Source organism: Manis pentadactyla, chromosome 11 (assembly GCF_030020395.1).
Source record: "Manis pentadactyla isolate mManPen7 chromosome 11, mManPen7.hap1, whole genome shotgun sequence".
Taxonomy (NCBI): domain Eukaryota; kingdom Metazoa; phylum Chordata; class Mammalia; order Pholidota; family Manidae; genus Manis; species Manis pentadactyla.
Window position 1 is genome coordinate 101,589,974 of NC_080029.1, and position 21,474 is coordinate 101,611,447.

Genomic DNA, 21,474 nt, shown 5'->3' on the forward strand with positions numbered 1-21,474 from the left:
CAAACATACAAACTACAAAATAAATAAGAATTATAAAGTTTTTCTTTAAAAGTAACCTTAACAATTATCAAACTAGTAAGTTCTGCCTTATCACATAGACTCTCTATACAACATAACCCTAAAACTTTATTACTATGAGGTATTTGGAGGAATTGGTAAAAGTGATGCACGGCCTGCCTGGTGAAGGGACTCGGTGAGGGGGGGGCGGGGCTCTAGAGAGAACGAGGAGGAGGAGCTTTGGTTTATCAGCAAGAAATTGGGGGAAAAAAGTCATCCTTTGGTATCAAAGAAAGTTTCATTGCATGGTTGCACGGAAAAAGCACCACGGTGAATAATTATTCCTTTTTTTTTTTCATTAGTGGCCTTTCTAAGAGGCTGAGGTATTCAAAGAGTATAAGGTGAGAGAGGTTAACAGCGGTTTAACACTTTGGTTCAAGCAAGGCACTCGTCCTAGGAGTTTACAAAGTTCACAACAGGTTTGCCTAGAGATTTACAAGAAGAACTAGCAGTAATAAGAGTAGTATTTCATAATGTTGTTGTTATCATTATCGTATCATTATTATTAAGAATGAAGACAAGTTTACACACTGAGTGAATAGTGAGGAGGGAGAGGAGGTGGGAAAAGGGGGAGGGTAGAGTTCCCTCTGCAGACCAAGGCCGTGCACGAAATATCTTTGGTATTCTTTGGTATCATCAATGTGATTAAAATCACCAATGGAAATTGAGTGAGGTAGCGTCTTTGGTTCACACTATAAATAGTAGATCTTTACACTTTTTTTTTTTACACGTGGAAGTAGCTATTTCTTACCTTCTGCTTCTTTGTCCTTTTACTATTTAGGAAATAGTTACCAAATGTACTGTAAAGCTAACCACACCACAAGAATGGTCCAGAAAGCCAGTTGCGTCTCAAAATGGCCTCTGGGGTTTGAATGCACCCTAAACAACCAGGTAGGAAAGGGAGAAGTGCTTTCTCTTTGTTTGCTAAATGCATAGTTTTCATCCTTTATGTACAAAGAAGGGAGGACCTTTCTTAGGGAAAATGCCTTTATAGCTCATGTGAAAAGTCCTAGGACTCTTTGGTATAGCAAAGGTTGCATTTAACCTGCAAAGATGGGTCATTCACCTGGGGCACAATGGGAGTGGCATGAGTCCAAAAGCAGTAGAGTGCTTTTACTTTTTCACCTGGAGAGTTAATTATGCCTGTTTTGGGGCAGAGTGAGTAACATGTTCAGTTAGCATTTCTGAATTTCCACACATTCTCTTTGGTTTGGGGGTCTATTCCAGCTGCATCCAGGGACTGGAATACTCAGTTCCTGACACTCAGAATTATTGTACCTGAACATTTACTGAAATCTGGGATTTTGGAGTGTCCAGACTTCATACCTCCCACTCTCTCTCTTGGCCCCCTCAGGAAAGCTTCCAGTCATGAGAGGACCTGAATGATTTAAGGCCCCAAACAGTCTAACTTCCATCCTTCCAAAAAAACCCAAAACATGTTATTTGAAGTGCAGTTTTGGAATAAACAAACATACCAAAAAAATGATACCCTTTAAGGTGAATTTTGCAAAGGGATTGAGAAATGATGCATGAACAAGTGGTGCATGATCTGCTCTGTTGAATGTGGTAGGTTAAGAAACCTGAGCCATAAATTTGTACTATACTAAACAGGAATGGAAGCATTTCCTCTCTACATGCCAAGTCAAAAGCAATAAAGAATCAGTCATACATGATGTAATAAGTGTATTGCTTGTGAGAAGCTGAGTTTGTCCATTATGATTTCTAAAAAGCAAAGGTTGTGAGAGTGTTTAAATAGTCAAGTAAAAAGATTGCTTTTCAGGCTCTGATTTGTGCATCTGTTTATGAGAAAATATATCTCTAGGCCCTGAAATTGCATAATGGGTGCAAATTCAATGCTGGTATGAAAATTATCTTTGGTGTTAGCAAATAGGATCACTGGTTATTAAAAAAAACATTACGGTGGAAATATTAAAAATGTAATAATGTTCTTTGAGACTGGTCTCCCTTGTACCAAAATAATCAGTTGAAAATGTACAATGCAGTTGGATTAATCTGAGGGAGTAAAAACAGAGCAAAAACCATGGTTGTCTGAATTCAACTTTTGTTTTTCCTGGAATTTTGAATTTGATAAGGTTGTGGGTAGACACAGCTTGAATTTCCCTGCACTTAAAATTCTCATGTTTTGAATAAATAAGGCTTTCCTTCTTCCTAAATTATAAACACATTATATAGCTGTATCCCTGGTCCCCTGCATTCCTGGAGAGAGAAAAAGTTAATCAGCTTTTTCCCTTTTGGGGAAGCCATTGACAAGGTTATATTTTTAGCAGATTTTGAAGGGTGGCCATTTACATGGTCTCTTTTAGTAGCTGAACTATGATTGTGCCATATTTATAAGGGAAAACCTTAAGCTGGAATTTGGGGTGAGATAAAAAAAATTCTAAGATAAAATGTGTCAAGGAAAAGGAGCAGTTTTGTCAAAGGAAAAGTCTGTGTTGGCTCCCTTTTCTCAGTGGGTAGCAGACATCAAGGAGACACAAGAGGCCTGTTAGTTTAGCTCCATCTCTCCATCTAGACCTAGGCGGATGTTGGGACTGGATCCTAGAGTTTAGTTTTGTGTTGAGATGGTTTAATTTTTTTCTTTGGCATTTTAATGAATCTCAATTAAACAACTTAATGTTGAGATAGCACTTAATTTTACATTTCTAGTTAGGAGTGGTAATTAACCAGGTACCCAATTCTTAATAGTACAAATAGTCCACTTATATTAGTTACGATTCAATTGCATTCAGGCAGATTTTTTGCGGGGAATCAAATGCCTCGTTTGGGTACTGCTAATACAACAATATTATCTTTTTAAAGAATTTGCCTTGGTATTTATAGCCCTGGTTAAGTGACTTAGAAAAATAAAACCTAATAATTTTGTATCTGGAGGCTCAGGTCTAGTTTCTGGAATCTTTCCTTGTTAGAGAGTGGAATCTGTGTTACAAAAGTTACAGCTTAATGCAGTAGCAAGAAAGAATGTAGTACACTTTGGTGGCTATGTGTAATGAAATAAATAGTTAATACCTCTAGAACCCAAAGTCTTGTCTTCCGTAAAACTCTGGCTTTTTGTATGCATTTCTACCATTTCTCACTTGTATATATGCAATTTTTGCTGATGCCCAAGTCATAAAATATCTGGATTGGCAAATAAAATCAACCTGATTACATTTTTAGGATGATTACAAATACTGGATAGTCTATTTTAATAATAATGTTAGTCTGCTCACTTTATTGTGTGATTGTATTTTAAAAAGGTATTTGGTGTCAAATGCATAAAGCAAATTAAGTCCAATTAGCCTAAGAACTGAGTCCTTTATTCAGTAGTCTTTTAACTAAAAAGCATTACTTTGAGCAAATTTTCTAATTTAGTTACCTGCCCTGTTAAACTTAGTCTTCTAGTTTACAAATAGGGTACTAATTCAGAAGAATCCCCAGGATTTCTCAGCTATGAGCAGATTATAGAATCACATCTATATGTCTACTAAAGGTGTCATTTATGGATCCCAGAAGGGAGTATGCCATCTGGATGTACATGTACACTGCAGTGACCTCTTTGTAATGATATTAATTGCTTCCCTGAAGCTACATTCTTTCTTGCCAGTTCTGAAAACTAATATTTCAAATGCTTCAAGAGTCATAAATAATAGTCATGATTCTATGTGGCATGTGTGTTATAGCTAGATCAGTTCATACGTATAACTTTACATAGTATCTTGTGTAAAAATAGCTTTGGTTATTAAAATCATTGCAATAAAATACCTGCACTATAATACTGTGTTCTTTGGTACCTAGTTGTTTTTTTTTTTTAATGGATGGACTCTTGTTTCCTTTCTTAAAAAATATCTGAACATTCCTTAACAAACAAAGAGAATGCACTGGTTTAGGTATCATTCAAATTTTCTTTGCTGGGTTTGAATCTGCATTTAGGTGGCAGGCCTGGCAGGTTCAAACGCTAGGCTAGGCGAACGCAATCTCACTCCTGATCCAATGAACTCAGACAACCCCTTAACTTGGTTGGTTGCGCTCCTACGGCACAACCCTTCCTGAAGACCAGCCCTGCCTAAGTCCCTAACCACTGGTGGTGCGTGTGTGAGCGAGTGTGTGCGTGCTTGTGTGCGCATCTGCACACCCACCACACAGAGTACTGAGATGCCGTCCACCTTTGTGGCACAGCGGAACAGATGAGAAAGTCCAATCTTAAGAGATGTCCACTCAATGGCTCAAAATCACTATGCTCCAAACCATGAAACAGCCAAGCACAGCGAGAATGATCATGGACTGAAGGTGTGAGATCCAGTGGTGTTTCCCCGCTCTCAGAACTTTTCTTGCCAAGTCATCGCCCCGTTCAAGTGTGTGTCACCGAACAAAGTCAGAATGCAGGTGAGCTAAGTCTTTGGTTTCTTTGGACTATAAATAACACTTTTTTTTTCTTCAAATATTTCTAAGTATAAACCTGCTATCTTGAGGTCCCGGTCTTTTAAAAATTCTTTTATTTAAAGCTTTTCCACCGAGGTTTAGTTTGTGGTATTCCTTCATGCTTTGGTACAAGTGCTTGATGAAGATGAGTTGCCTGAATTGGAGCTGCCCTCGTCCTGCCACTTGTCCAGACTCCTCCTCCTTGCGTTCATGAAGAAGTTGCTGACGGTGCTCAGCTCCAACCCCAGCTGCTGGGAAATGGTGATTTGCAATTCTTTGGATGGACGCTTATTTTCCTTGAATATTGCATGTAGAGTTCGACGCTGGACATCTGTGAAGACCAGCCTGGGCTTTTTGGGCGTGTTGCCTCTGTCCTTCCCATGTTCTTGCTCTTTCCTTTTGCATGCTGCAAAGAAACACAGAGGCTGTTAGGACAAACTGCCTGGGAGAATTGAGAGCAGAAAGGCAGAGCTAATAAAATTTGTTAGCCATTCCTCAGGATCCCTTTTTGGCTGTTGGCCTTTAATTATAGCAGCATGGTGGGCGGGGAGGGAAGTGACAAATGGAAGGAGAATTAAGAGGAGGTGCAGTTCTTTGAGTTCTGGAATGGGTCCTGGCTCTGCAAGCATCTGCTCTTTGTGATAAATCAATTAACCCACCCGGGGCCTCAGATCCTCATCTGCAGAAAGGCGGGGCTTCTGGTGATACTGTTTGAGTTTTCCTATCACTATCTGCCAAATGGACATACAAATACCTACCTTGCTTTGTTGTGGTAAGTATATATGAAATAGTATGTGTAAAGATTTATGTTAACTGAGGTGCTTTACAAATGCAAAATCTTGTCAGTGAGAAGTGGTCCTGGCCCTCAAAAGGTTTACAGTCTGCCCTTGGTAGTTGACTAAGGGACTAACTGAGTCTAAAAAACTAAACAAATGGGAAATGCATTTGTTTCCTTTCTGATCTTGTTTGTTTTCCAGGAATCTGTATGTCAGAAAACTCTGTATACAGTGTCCTAGCATGCCCATCAAACAGTTTTCCAAGGACTCTCTAGTGGAACCAGGTCTTGCAGTGGCGTGAAGCCTGCTTTCTAACCACTGGAGCTAAACCTGTCACATTAGGCGTGCTCACCTTTGGGGTCTCTCTGGGCCTCTTGTTGCTCTTTGTGAAAGTCTTGCTCTTGGAGTCCCCTCCTCCCTTATGGCCCACTGAGGAGACCCATTTCCTGCTCCTGTCTTTGGGTCTGTATCGTGAAGCTGCTTGTTGGCTGCTAGAGCTGTTCAGGCAGGTCCCCAAATGTGGCCCTCAGGCTTCTAGGTTTGGTGCTGGTTCAGGGGGTCTCTTCTCATTTCAATTGTTACTGTATATAGCCTTTTCCTCAAAATTCACAATAAGTGTTAGCACACGTAGTTTTGTCTCCCCAACTTACTTAACAGAACCCTGTTTGGTAGGGATTGTCCTTAAATCTCCTGTATAGCACTAATGTTGGGGAAATGCCATTGGGAAGTTCTTTCCTGAGCTCTCAAGCACTACAGATGTCACAGTGTTAGAACCTGGGAGGTGAGATCCTCTCAGAGCAGGGGGCCCTGCTGAATCTGCAATTGACTGTGAGTGAGAGCAATGCTTTGGGGTCCAATGGAATACAGTTCAGGGTAGAGATTATTCATTGTAAGGTAGGGCCCTCCAGCTGGAGGTGATGAGAGTCCACCCAAATGTGCAGGGTATAGAGAGGGTAAGGGAGTGGGAGTGGGGTGTGACAAGAGATACTATTGATTAGGGAACAGCAATGCAGGTGTTTTATGTGAAAATTCCACTTCTTGTTTGGGTGTACAGTTTGCATTAAAAATAGAGAAGTATTTATCACAGAAGTGGGCTAAAGGGAAGGGGATTCCAATTGCTTGTGAAAGGTAGTACTGAAGAGGAAGACAACCTGTCATGGTCACCTCCAGGAAGGTGGGCCAGCAGATCTATTTGCAGAATGAAGTGGCAAAGTGTAGTGGGGGCTGTCTCAGACAGGTGACTTTGATCTTCTCTATGGGTGAGGTCACCCACAATGAGTACCATGTGGGAGGGAAAAGTAGGCGTAGAATAGCCAAACAATTCTGAGAAAGAAGAACAAAGCTGGGGGTATCATGCTCCCTGACTTCAAGCTATACCACAAAACTATAGAAATCAAAACGGTATGGTACTGGCACAGGAACAGACATGTAGATCAATGCAACAGAATAGAGAGCCCTGATATAAACCTATGCATATATGGTCAATTAATATATGACAAAAGAGGCAAGAATACACAATGGGCTAACAGACAATCTCTAAATAAATGGTGTTGGGAAAACTGGACAGCTAAAGGCAAAAGACTGAAACTGGACCACTTTTGTACACCACACACAAAAATTAACTTTAAATGAACTAAAGACCTAAATATAAGACATGAAACCATACAACTCCTTAAAAAAACAAAGGGAGTAAACTCTTGAACATCAGCATTTGTAATTTTTTTCTGGGGTGTCAGGCAAGAGAAACAAAAGTGAGGGTAAACAAGTGGGGCGACATCGAACTAAGAAGTGTCTGCAAAGCACAGAAAGCCATCAACAAAATGGAAAGGCTCCCCACTGAATGGGAGAATATATTAGTAAATGATATATCTGATAAGGGGCTAATATCCAAAATATATGAAGAACTCATACAACTCAACACCAAAAAAACCCCCAAATAATCCAATTAAAAAATGGGCAGAGGACCTAAATAGACATTTTCCAAAGAAGACATAGAGATGGCCAACAGACATATGAAAGATGACCCACAACACTTATCATCAGGGAAATACAAATCAAAACCATAATGAGATATCACCTCACTCCTGTGAGGATGGCTAATATCAAAAAAACAAAGTAACAAGCAGTGGGGACAATGTGGTGAAAAGGGAACTCTCCTACACTGTTTGTGGGGTTGCAAATTGGTGAAGCCACTCTGTAAAGCAGAAGTTTCTCAAAAAACTAAAAACAGAAATACCATATGACCCAGCAATTCCACTTCTGGGAATTTACCCAAAGATGACAAAATCACTAATTTAAAAAAATATATGCACCCCTATGTTTATTGCCACATTATTTATAATAGCCAAGATATGGAATTAACCAAAGTGTCCATCCATAGATGAATGTGTAAAAAAGAGGTGGTACATATAGACAATGGAAAATTACTCAGCCACAAAAAGAATGAAATCTTGCCATTTGCAACAACATGGATGGACCTAGAGGGTGTTACGTTAAATGAAATAAGTCAGAGAGAAAGACAAATACCAAATGATTTCATTCATATGTGGGATCTAAAAAACAAAACAAATGAACAAACAAATAAACAGAATAGACTCATAAACACAGAGAGCAAAGTGGTATTTGTCGTAGATGAGGGGGTGAGGAGATGGGTCAAACAGGTAAAGAGGGAAAATTGGAGAGAATGTTTGGTATCTTGATCTGGGCAATGATTACATAAGTGTAATATATGTCAAAGTTCATTAAGCTGTACACTAAGATTTGTGTATTTTATTGTATATACCTCAACTTAAATATATTTTTTTAAAGTAGCATAGAAGATGGTACAAGACAAAATGTTACTTTATGTACCACACAAATAAAAGATTATGAAGAATTAAAAAAAAATCAGTACATGAGAACATGGGTTAAAGACAGAGGCTTTCATTTCAGGTATGCCTGGGGCCTGTGCTCTGCCCATAGCCGGCAAGTCACAGCCAAGTGCATTTCAAGAAATATGAATTCTGCAGGATGCTGAAAGGCATTCCATGAACAGTGGGTTTTGAGGTTACTTTGTGAAATGCTGAGTTAATTAATGCTTAAACAAGCTTCTTTAATGCAAGACTTCTCAGAGCCTTTGATATGCCATTGTGCACTGATGCTTTCTAGCTATGGGGTCTCCCAAACTTATTTGATTAAGGAACTCTTTACTCAGGGAATTTCTCTCAGGAATGGTGTTGCTTAGAACAGTGTTTCTCAAAATGTGATTGGCAGACCCATGCTGCTATGTACACTGTTACTGTCTTGCAACAATTACAGAAAATTGAGAATAAGCATTTAGCAATTTTTATGGCAGGTTGACACTGCCGACACATTCCAGTCTGTGATTATTGTTTTCATAGTAATACATTTTTTATTGTATTATCAAAACTGTCCAGGACAGATGGAAATTAGAAACCAACAACTAGTCTTTGTAGCATTTAAGAAGCTGTCTCAGAACACCCTTTATAAAACATGGTATATAGTAACATCCTAGAATTGGCTGTGAGCCAAGTACTCCTTTGTCAGCTTACATCCATTTTCCTGATTTAATGATACAAAGAACACCATTTAAAGTGCTGACTGAGTTATGCAGAGTCTGCCAAGAATTAGTCTAGGAATATGTGGGCACAGACATATTGGCCTGGGAGACACTTATAAAGCCAGATGGATTTATACTGCAATTTCTCAGATGAACCTGGGCGCAGAGGACATAAGCTCAAGTCTCAGCTCTGTGGCCACTGATAGATACATGATCTTGGGCAGGTCTCTCACCTTCTTCAAGTCTTAGTTTACCCAGCTGCAAAATAGTGGACAATGGCCTTTCCTCAAAGGATTGTAATAAGCATTAAGTAAGATACTATATGTTGAAATGATCATCAAAACTATTGGGTATTCTAAATGTTTGTAAATTAATTTTCTAATCTTTCCTTCCTTCTTAAGCCAAGATGCAAGTATACATACTGAATGTGCATATTAAGATAGAATCTTTGGTCTGTCTCTAGCCTGTGGTATGAACTTGGACACATCACTTGATCTCTTCTTCTGCATCCTTTAAATGAGCAGATGGTTCTAGGGCCCTGGGGATGTGAAAGTCCTGTGAGTCATTGAATTCATGACTACAGGGTTTGGTCTCTCCTGGTTTCTAAAGTCGGTCATTACCTCAGTTAAAGAATTTCCAGGGTGACCTTACTTTTAGAATATATGGCCACTACGTTGACTTTGCCATTGCATCCTCTCCATCCTATGGCTTCTCAAAATGAGCAGGTAATGGCTCTGCAGGGACATCAGCCAGCCCTGCAAATAATCCAGCTCTACACCCATCTGAACGAAGGTGATACAACAAACTCACATCCCTCACAGTTGCTTCAGTTTTATGAGCTTATGGACTTTAGAAATTAAAACAGTTACCACAACGACTGCCATATACCCCCAGTACAGTTAAGCATTTGCCCACCTAGGACTATGAGCCATTGAACAATAGGTACTTTATATTTTTACTGAGTTTCTACTTTTTCATTAAAATTGTAGGACAATTTATTTCACTTGTTTTCTGACATTCTTGGTATATTTGTTCCAGAGTCGGCTGCTTCACATAGGATGGAACTGTGGATTAGAATAAGGCTGCCTGCTTGGGGTGGTAGAGCTATGCATGCTTCAATGAGTACTTACGAAAAGTACACTGAGAGTCCAGGTATAGTCAGGAGTGTACGCTATATGTCTGGCCTATGAGTGAGGTAGGTTCTATAACTAGTTGTCAAAGTTTTGGGTTCTGGTTCTAGCTCTGTCATTAATTAGTTGAACAATTTGCTTAAATCCCTTCATCAAGCTGGGTTCAGGTTCTGTAACTGTATAACGAAGGGACTGGACTAAATAACTTACAGTCTCTACTAGGTGTGGCCCTATGACTTGATGTGTATAAACAGCTCTCAACTTCACTCCAGGGGGAAGCAGTAGGCCGTACAGACCCTGTCCAGGACTACTGGCTTCTACATTCTAAGTGGGCATCTGGAGAAGTCTGAGGGTCGAGCTGTTCGCTCTAGGGATATCTGGGCCACCGCTCCCGGCCACATTCCCTCTTTTGTCAGACTCTTCATGGACTACCTCCATTACCTCCATCTACTCCTGGCAGGCAGAGATGGCTGGGAGGATTGAGGAGAGCAGTTCTGTGGGACAGAACACCTTCAGATGGGGTAGGAAGAGAAATAAGACCCATGTGCTTACTAAGCAATATTATCAGGTAAGATCAGAAAACTGGACTTCATAAACTGAGTTATTCTTAGACATAATTTGTGAAAGTCCTTCAGAAAATTCTACTTATTGTAGTTATGGTAAGGAGGAATATGGAGTGTGTGTTTTTGGTGGGGTGGATGCACATAGGGACAAGCGAAGAGCAGGACACACTTCTAGAGAGTCATGGTATCTGAGAGTAAGACGGGAACGGAGCCACATGAGTGGTAAGCCACATGTTTGTCACTTTAGAGACATTAATTTTAGCAACAACTCTGTGAGGTATCGCATTTAATTGGCTGAAGAAAATTGAGAACCTTAACCTGAGGAGAGGATAGTTTTGGCTTCAAAGGCTGGATGGAGAACCCTAGAGAGGCAGGATGGAAGGAGTGAGGGGCCTGGGGAAGAACCAGGCTTGGGTGATTCAAATCAGAGTTATTGGTGAATCTAATGGACTGAGGAAGGAGACTCTATGTTTGCAGCTTCCCTATTTGCATGTGGCCTGTGCTCTGTGAGTCCTTAGACTATGGCCAAATACATTCTCCCTCAAAACAGCTGTCCAAGTATTTGCTGTCCTAACATGATTCCAAGGAGGTGGGCCAGAGAATAAAGTGGAAAGGCTGAGGTTCCCAGGGCACCATGCAAATGCCTTGCCATCTAAAGGTAGGATGGCATTTTAGTAGGGGCCTGCAAGGGACCCAATGTTGTCACCCTGAAGGCCAATGCCAGGGCTGAGAACCACAATTTGCAGTGCGGGGTATTCTTGAGCAGGTGAGCCTTTGATGTCCCAAGTCACTCGGGGGAGCTGCAATGTGCATTTGGAGGAGGAAGGTCCAGGTAGCTGCTAAGCCCTGAGCCCCTTGCTGCTGCAGTGCCTCTGGGGGCAGGTGGAGTACACAAGTAAGGCAAAAGCACACCCTGAAATTCTACCCGGACTCCTGATGGGCTTACCAGGCACATCCCTGATCACTCTCAGGGAAGCTCAGGGCTTCAGGGGTAGAGACAAATGAATAAAAAAGCAGCTGGGCCAGAACAGGCAGATCTAAAGGAACAGAAAGCAGGTTGATGGTTCCCTTCGGCTGAGTGGGTGATGGGGGCAAGGGGGGTGACCACTAATGGGTATAGGGTTTCTTTTGGGGGGCAGTAATGACAGGGTTCTAAAATTGACTGTGGTGATGGTTGCACAACTCTGTGAATGTACTAAAACCCACTGAATTATATACTTTAAATAGATGAATTATATGGTATATAAATTATATCTTATTGAACTATTAAGAAATAGCTGGGCACATACATGGGTAAGCCCTCTGTGCTCACTGGCTGTCTGACATTGAGAGGGAACCTCTTCTGGACTGCGGCAGGACAAGAGGGGGTCGGCTGTTCATATCTACTCAGCTCCCCAAAATCCTCCCTTGACAGTGGAAGTTGCTTTTCAAAGTAAACTCCACAAGACAATATATGTGGAGGAGCGAGTATGCAAATAGAACAGCAAAATAAGACAGAGGTCAGTGGAGATGTAAAGGGGGAACTATGGAAGTGAACATGGCAGGTTCCTGAGCCCATTTCACAGGCCAGTACCCACACTGTGGAGATAAAGACCCACTGAATGGGCCACGGCAGCTTCAGATCACAGCTCAGACTCCAGGAGTCCAGGGTCATAATGTTATTTGCTTTTCTTTGAGTAATTTTGCTGGACTGTGCATATTTTTATAAGCCAGGCCCCCAGTGTGTGGAAGGAGGCAGCTCTTAATGGCAGATTTAGATGGTATAGCATAATGTACAATTAGAAAAGCCACTCCAGAGAGTTCTAACTGGTATGGCCAAGGGCATCCTTTGCATGGGAAGCGAACTGCTGCAGAGATTGTCTGGAATCTGTGATGCCAGCAGAGGGAGGAGGAACCAATACAACCTGAGGGACGCAGGCTAGTTCTGCTTATGTCTGTAAGTTTGTACGTAGCTAGGACACCTATGGAAGCTTTTCTGGGCATGCGCAGGAAAGGTCTAAAAAAAGCAGATGACTGATCACTCAGGATTGTCAATCAGGATTGATCAATCCACTCAGGATTGATCACTATAAGTCACACTTGTATCTTGCTTTCTGGTGCTTAAAACACCATTAAACCTTCCCATGTGCTTCCCACAAAACTGAGGTGGGGTAGAAATGGGCATTATTCTTTTTCTGTAGGTGAAGAAACAATGTCAGAGAGGTTCTGTGACTTGCGTAAGGGTACATAGCTGGTTAAGGAGGGGACTTCCAGCTCCCATATGCCCTGCAGGCAGGTATCAGTGTGGTGGACACATCATGAAAACTTTTCCTAGGATGGCTAAGTGGCAGGAGCCTAAGAAAGGGAGCCCAGGAACTGACAGCCAAGGTGAGTAGAGCGGGAGCAGTTGGCCCACTGGGCAGCAGGCCAGTGATCAGCCAGACCTGTCTCGCTGTGGCTGAAAGTATTGTAGCTGGCCCACCCAGAAAAGTGTCTGGAGGCTGAGACAGAGTACAGGCAGTGTAGGGGACAGCACACTCAAGCTGGCCTGGGCGAGTGACCAGAGCGAGTCCAGGTTCCGTTGTGGTGCTGAGGAGCATGGGACAGCTGTCTCCCTGTGGACATTGGCTTTGAGAGGATGCTGAAGGAAACTGGGCTGACCTAATGTCAAAAGAAAGACAGGGCAGGAGCTAAAGCCAGGAGAGGTCTACTCCATCAAATTCAGGTTGGAAAAGTCACCGAAACCTGGCACTGTCTCACCTTGTTTGCTCTTTAACAGAGCTGTTCAGGACAGAGAGTTGCCTTCCCATGCATCTGCTACCTAGAGTATTTCTGGAGTCAGCATATAAGATATTTCCATCAACTTCTGTTCTCCAGGTAAATCTCCACAGCTGTAGCCCAAGACGTAGGGTTATTGGACTTAATGATCACAGGAGGGCAGAGGTTGCTTGAGCCTGGGGGAGTGTATCACCTGCACCCACACAGCACCTGCAGAGCCTCTCCACAGCTGTGGGAGATAGGCACTATCATTATCCCTAGTGTACAGGTGGGCAGCCTAAGGCTCAGAGGCTAAGGGATGGTCCTGAAGGAGACAAGGAGGTGTGGCCTGGGTATTCCTCAGGCACAGACTGAGAGGACATCAGAGAATCATACCAGCTTCAATTTCCTTGGCCCCTCAAACTGCCCTTTTGTGTGATTTTGTACTCTCTTAGTTCTTCCCCTGACAAACTTTGTCTTCTCTCATTTGTTCTGTTTCCTCTGGCACAGGCTGACCCTGAGACAGAAAGGGGACCTGGGACTCCTCATCAAATGGATTCATTTGCATACCCCTAAGATACTTGTACTGCCCTCTTGCAGGTCATCCACACACACATTTTCCTGAGCACAGGTTCAAGGTTTTTGATAAAGAGACATCCACCACCTGACTTCTCTCTCCACGAAGCTCTTTTCCTGTGTTGCACCTTCAGAGGGACGTAGGGAAGAGAAACCATTGCTTTGCACTGCTTGTGTGGCTAGTAACAAAAGGTAATATGGCTGTTTTCTGAAAGGCTGGCTCAGGAATTCTGATTTTTAAATTCCTGAACTTCTGTTAATGCCTGATCCATTGGAGTTTTATTACATCAGTATCCCTCATCTTAAACAGCCCCTCAATAGTTTGGGCCCCAATAGTTGGAAAACGTGATACTGATGCCTTAATGATTATGTTGATTCTGCAAAACAGTCAAAACAAATAGCACACCTGGTAAATTACATGCTTATTATGCATTATTATTTCATGTAGGCCTCTTGTGAATTGTAAGTCTTGGCTTATTAATTCCATTTCTTTAATTAGTAGCCATACATAAAACTTTATAATATTCATAGCAATTGAAAGTTTTGAAATGGAATTTCTCCACATATAACCAGTAATTTTGACTTTTCACTAAGTCATCAGACATTTTCCACAATTAATTTCAAATCAGTGGTTTTTACATGTTTGTATTTCTGGGAAGCTGTCTGTAGAGTCAAATTGTAAATGCTATTCTCCCAGTGACATGTATTATACAATTCCCTAAAAGCCTGGGAGGGGGGCTGTTGGAAGCTGCTCCATCATGATATTCAAGGGCTTTGGCACTCTGACCCAACCTCCTTTCCCATCTCACTTCCCACTGCTGTCATCCACCACCCACACTGAGTCACACTGCTCAGAAGTGAGTCCTAAATACACCATGAGCTCTTACACTGCTATCCTTTGCTCAAGCTGTTCCCTCACCAGAATGTCCTTCCTTCTCTTTCTTTTCTATACAAAAATCCCCTATGTAATAAGGCCCTGCCTGAGCATTTCATTTTCTGCTAAGCCTTCTCCCCTCCACCCCACCAGTCCCCATCACCCAGGGAGAAAAGCTGTCTCCAGTGCCCATAGAGCCCCCCAGTGATTAGTCATTCACCACCCGTCTTTCCCGCTGGACTAGGGGTTCTGTGAGAGCACACCATGGGTTATTTCTTTGGCACACTCAGCATCCTTGTTGGATAAATAAGTTGGATGTGGCCCCATAGAAAATGGAGACACCCAAGACAGAAGCCTGTCTTTCAAAAATATGTACATAGAATGAAGTTCCATGAGATCTCCTTAATCCTTTTGCAGGATAATTATCTTGAAGCAATTTAATGGCACTGTGGAGATATTTCTGACTTGTTATTGAGAAGTGAGAAAAGGGGGGCCGAGCCCCCACCGAAGGAAGCTGGTATTGTTACCACTCCTATGATTGAGTCAGAAGGTGGGTCAGGGTTGGGTAGGAAAGAGGCTGGAGTAACAGAGCTGGAAGGGCAGTAGGTCCAGAGGGGCTGAATTTGAGCTGAGGCATTGAAACTAGCGGGGAATAGGTTATCATCCGCAGCCAGAAGAGTGCCCAGGTGGGTGCACTGGGACCAGAGAGCGGAGAAATACTGTGTCTGTCCTTGCCAAGTCTGGGTGGTGATCGGTCCGTATATGCCTTAGTCAAATACCAAGCCGATAAGGATCTTGTTTATGGATAATGTTGGCAAATATCCACACAGAGTTTTCAAGGTAGAAACCATAACATTAATGAGATGACCCCAGGGAAATGACCCCAGTCTTGGAGAAATTAAAATGCAAGGGCTGAAGGACTCAGATGAAAAATGCTTTATAAATAAGGTGAAATGAAATATATTTTTGCTCCTTTTTCTTCTGGAAACTGCTAAGTCACTGGACTTTTTGAGTAGGATCTCTGGCTGCTGGTGCCCTGGATCCATGGGTAAGGGATGTCATTCCTTCCCCCGGGGTTTCAGGGCTGCCCTGAATTCTGCAGTGGGAGAGGCTGGAAGGACCCTCAGAAGTTATAGCCTTGGCTCTAACTTGGAATCACCTGAGAAACTTCTCTGGCGCATGGGACCCATCTCTAGAGATGCTTACTGATTTATTCAGTCTAGCAGAGGCCTCAGCCTGGGATTTTTGGAATTCCCCAGATAATTCTAGGACACAGCCAAGGCTGCGAACCGCTGCTATGAATTGGTGCTTCCCAAACTTGAGTCTTTTGGATTTCTTGTTAAGATGAAGATTCTGATTCAGCAGGTCTGGGCAGGGCCTGAGATCCTGCACAAATAAAGGCTCCCAGGTGGTGCCCTGCGGGTCCCAGGACCACACTCTGAGTGAGCAGGGTCTAGAGTCCAGAACTCTGATGAAGGTGTGGGCCAAGTAGAGTGACCTCACCAGGAGCATGAAGGGGAAGCTTGTTCAAAGTGCAGATTCCAGAAACCCATCCTATCCCTACTGAGTTAGAGTCTCTGAGAGGAAGAGATTCACAAACATACATTTCAAACAAGCTTTCCAGCTAATTTATACGCCCGATATAGGTGGAGAACCACTTGCTCCTAGGTCATTATTTCAAATCCTGACATGATCAAAGAATCACCCCGCACACTTGTCAATAAATACAGGCTGAATGAGAATTTTAGGAGCAGGCTGGAATCTGTATTTTAAGAAGAGCACCAGGTGATCGCTCTGATTTCAGGTTTAAGGAAGCCTGCTTGGTAAGATCTTTCAGTGGGGCTGGAAAGGTCTAGACTTTCTCCCTCTCTGTAAAAACCAGCCGTGCTGATTGTTGTGGACTGTCTGCAGAGGAAAAGCAGCAGACAGTTCTGGGGTTGTAGCAGACCCAGAGGTAGATACATCCAGGCTGCTCAGGGCTGGAGACAGAAGGCTTTGTTCTGTGACTCTCAAGAAAGAGCAAGTTGGATGAGAATGGCAGAAAGGATCAGACCAATCACTGTGAGATTTTTAGCACTGACAGAACCTCCTCCTGAGTTTACTGCCAACTGTCTAATGCAGAGGGATACAGGGGCATGAGGATGGCAGCCACACCTCTCCGGCATGTGAGGGTACTTCACACCCACCCATCCCTTCTGCCTCCTGATTACCCTCCTGGGCTGGTATCAGGAGGAGAAACAAAGGGCTGGGGGTTTATTTTCTTTTACATCTACACCCACACCCACACCCACACTGTGACAGATGGATCCTTATTAGTCTGTACTGGGCCTGTGTTATGGTATCAAATTTAGAATATGGTTAAAGTATTATTTTACATAATAATTAGCATGCCTTAGAATCACTCAAGAGTTGTAAAAACACAGATTACAGTTTCTGAATCAGTAGGATTTCTAACAAGTTCCCAAGTGATGCTGGGGCATATGGAACAAGAATTGCAAATGAATTCTACCCCACATTTTTTAGCAGATTTATTTTATGGGTATGGGTGAAGCAATTTTGAAATTACTTTACATGTATTGTCTAGGATTGAACAAATGAATAAATGTGTATGTATATGTGAAAGAGGAGAGAAAGAGATGTTATTGGGTGCCAGGTACTCACTGCACAGGAAGGGACATGCAAATATGGCATGGGAAAAGGCAAGAAGATATCCTATGGGGATATATTGTAACTGGATGTGAACTCATGATGTTAAAAATATGTACAGAAGCATGTTTATGTGCACATGTATATTATGTATGTATATTATGTATGTATATTTGTGTATCATGTGTCTGTAAAAATATACATGCATATTTGTCCTGTATATTTCTGAGAAGGCCAAAAAACAAAGTCACCTTGTGGCCATGAGCACACCTAGTACCCAGGTCTTCCTGGTCTTGAATACCATTCCCCATCAAAACAACCAGGGCTCAGCAATGAGGGGGTAGATTCTAGGGCTGGGGCAGGGTAGGTAACACATGAGCTTGGAATATCTTATTACAATGCCAGAAATTTTAAAAAAAATGATAGAAGTATGTCACAAGAATACAGCAGTCAGATTAAAGGGGCTTCCACTGGTCAAATCTGAGACAATTTGAGCAACCAAAATAGTTAAGTACAGTATTGATTTATAAACCACTGGGAAGAAAGAAATGCATGAGTCTATACCAGTAATAAAGAGGAAAGGAGCTCTTGCTCACAGTGGAAAGATGAGAGAGATAGATGTGGCAGGAGTGCTGGAGATAGAAAATCATTTTGAAACCATTGTGATTAAAACTAGGCAAGAATCAACAGATGCTAAATCGATGGGGAATTTTGATGAGGAGTAGGATATTTGCATGGTTTTAAAGTGTTTCCCCACAGATGGCGTATTAGTTGTAAGTGAGAAAAACCAAACTAAACCAAACCAGTGATTGTGCAGTGGGGGAACTCAGCCACACCTGGGCCGGACGGTCACAGTGAGCTCGCAGGCAAGTGAGCGACATTCACACTGGGTGTGCTTCCAGATGTGATCCCCTGAGAAGCACACACCTCGCCCATGCAGCTTCCTAGGCAAGAAGGCATGACCCTCCATCTAATGAAGAGGAAACTTCAGACCAATACAACACGAGAAACAATTTTTTAAAAAAATGGAGACTAAATCCTCCAAACATGGCAATGTTATAAAAGGTAGAGAAAGGCTGTGGAAATGGTTTGGATTAAAGAAAAACAAGAGATATGATAACTCATCCAGAGCCTTCATCCTGTCCTGGAGGAGAATAGTGCTCTGAAGGACATTACTGGGTCCACTGAAGTGTACAGTGGCTGCATAAGGGACCCTCCCTACTCTTAGGAACACACTCATGACTACTGAAGGGTAAGGGGCCATGATGTATGTAACTTACCCTCAAATGATTCACAAAAACAAAGTTCTGTGCATGAGAGAAAATGAGCAAGTTAGCAAGCAAGCATGAGCCCTGGAGCATGTGTACACAAATTATCAAGCAAATGGGGCAAATATTAACAATCCATCGTTTGGTCCTGTTAACAGCTGGGTAAAGGGTATGTGGGTGTTTGTTGTACCATTGCAGTTTTGAACCTTTTAAAAATTTGAAATAGTTTCCAAATAAAAATTTCAAAAATTAATGCTTGTGTATAGTATTTAATGACACCAAAACATATTCCAATGCAAATTCTCTGTGAGCTCAGTTTTGTGAAAAATAAAAATTGTACATGTATCTTAGTTATGTACTTTCTAAAAGCTAGAAGGAAACAAGCCAACACGTACATACCCAGGTGTCATCTCTGTGCTATGGAACTATGGATACTTTGATTCTGTTATATTACTTATAATGTTTCATATTTTCTATATTGAGCATGTATTGCTTTAATAATTAGAGAAAAATTATTTTTGAAGGAGGAAAACAAATATTCAGTAAAGGTTTATGTGTAAGGTTGCTAACTGCTGTACTGCTCATTGATAACAACAAAAACAAAACCAGAAAAAAGAGTCTGAAATCACTGAAATGTCCAATGATAGGGAAGGCTGTTGGAGAGGTTATATCTATTACGACACTTCTAAAATATTATAAAGTCATAAAAAGTTATGCTTACACAATCAATTTATGGACCAGCCCAAGTGTCCAAAAATAGGGAATCGGTTAAATTATAGCATAGCTGAAAAACAAAATCTGTAGAATGTTTTGTGGCATACAGTGGGGCAGAAGGGAGGAGCTTTTACGCTTTTTCTCTGATGTCCTGCAAATTGTAAATGCACTATCTATACATATCTGTTGAATGGATGAATGCTACTCATGACATGTTGGGAGGGAGCAGGGATGGTGGAATTACCAGGGTTTTAAAAAATTATTTCCATTATTCTTTATGTTTTTTCAAATATTCCACTCTAAATTTAATAACATGGGATTTAAATTTACAGTTATAAAATAATGTATACAAATCATCCCAGTGAGGAAAGATTGGAAGGATTTTCACACAAAAAAGGGGATTTATCTGTGTGAGGGTGTTATGGGTGATTCTTGTTATTTTCTTTTTTGATCAGTATTATATTCTTACAAAGAAAATTTTTTAAAGCATTGGAATTAAACAGTAAATTATAAAATAAGATATAAGGTGCTTGGACTTGTTAGGTATGCAACAAAGAGTAAAGGAAAATGTACTAGGGCGGTGACATGATAAAAACAGTTGCTGAAACTATGTATACACAGTCCAACAATTCATCTGGAAAAAATCGCCACCTTTGCATTGAAGGCAGTGTTTTAAAATGATATAGTAGTTATGTCTGGGTGTTACGTTACTTCAAAATAGGGGGGCTGGCTGGTAGACAGGATATATTTTTACATGCTTAAATTTTGAACAAATTTTGTACATTGAGTTCTTTCTAAAAGAGGTAAATTAAGGGGACTGCCACTGATGTTCCTGAGACCATTTTCAACATACCCAGAAAGGTGGTCACCATGTTCTACTCTTTGAATTTCATTGCTTGGACAATCACTCTGGCAGCACCCTGATGCACATGTAAATATATTTCTAGGAAGGCAACTGTTGGTCAAAAGAGCAGAATGAAAGGAAGGGGCATTCATTCTTTTCTCTAGAAAGTTGTCTGGGAGATGGAAGGGACTCTTGATCACCTTAAAAGAGGGATACACACCCATGCACACACGTTTATATATTGGAATGGCCATAGGCTACCTTTGAAGAATACACAAGAAAACTGTTAAGAGGGGTTGCCTCTAGGTAGGGAGACTGGGAACCAGGGAATAGGTTAGGAGGAAAACTTGGTTTTCTCTGTATACTTTTTATGCTCTTTAACTTTTTGAAAATGATGTTATAATGAAAAATAAACATTCAGTAATTAAACCCATTCTAAAAATGAATTTGGGGTCATGGGACAACTGTGAAAACTAGAATTAGAGAAAAACAAAATGTGCTTTTTTACGAGAATATTCTTGAGTTTGGAATGGTTAGTTCCCTCCCAGACTGATTTGAAAGTGACAGAAACCAGGCCTTGCCGACACTCCGTCTGCCCTTTGCCAGGTCTGTGCAGGTAACTCCTCTGCTATTGTCTCTGCTTACAGACAGAAGTCTCCTTCCTGACCTTCCGCTACTGGGGAATACTTTTGTTTCCTAACCAGAAAAATAGATTTGGGCTTACCTTTTACACTGGTTCACCATAATGTGTGTGTGTGCCCAATGCACTTGGCTGGAAGGGGCGTGCCCCGTCACTGTCCACAGCACTGAGCAGTAAGAACCAGACCTGACGGACTGACCCCACAACTTCTGAGTGTATGTTTGGGCTATTCTGAAATGTTCTCTCTTCATATTTACACCTACCTAGCCTCTCTGCAGCTAAATCCTAGCACCCAGCTTCAGCTTCAAAGCCAGACCCAAGGGAGTCTGTTCCTCCTCCATTTCACTCTCCATGATGTTGTCTTGATTTTACTTGAGAAATCTCTCAAATGTTGCCCACCCATTCTCTCCACCTCTGCTGACAACAGCACAATCAGCCCCTCATGAGCTGTGGCTGTCTCTCCCTCACCCCACTAGAGTCCCTTTAGCGCCTGCTGTCTGAGGTCCACGTCCACAAACCACACCCATATACAAGGTCCTTCTTAGTTTCTTTTCAGGCTTCTTTCCAGTTTCCTCTCCTGTTCCCACAACCTGTTATTCCCACCGATCGCAGCACTTACAAGAGATGCTGCAAGTACTTATTTGCCTGCACACATCCTTCCTGTGGCCCCTC

At 41.8% G+C, this 21,474-nt stretch overlaps 1 protein-coding gene across 2 annotated transcripts in view; it reads right to left on the reverse strand.

The window, feature by feature from the left end:
• Positions 1–734: 734 nt before the first annotated feature.
• Positions 735–21,474, reverse strand: part of ONECUT1 (one cut homeobox 1) — a 33,882-nt gene continuing 13,142 nt past the window's right edge. For both annotated transcript variants that reach the window (XM_057488814.1, XM_036917737.2), the window contains one exon: positions 735–4,882. In XM_057488814.1, coding sequence (XP_057344797.1) covers positions 4,593–4,882 — 290 coding nt within the window. In that variant the 3' untranslated portion in view covers positions 735–4,592. The remainder of the gene's footprint in view (positions 4,883–21,474) is intronic.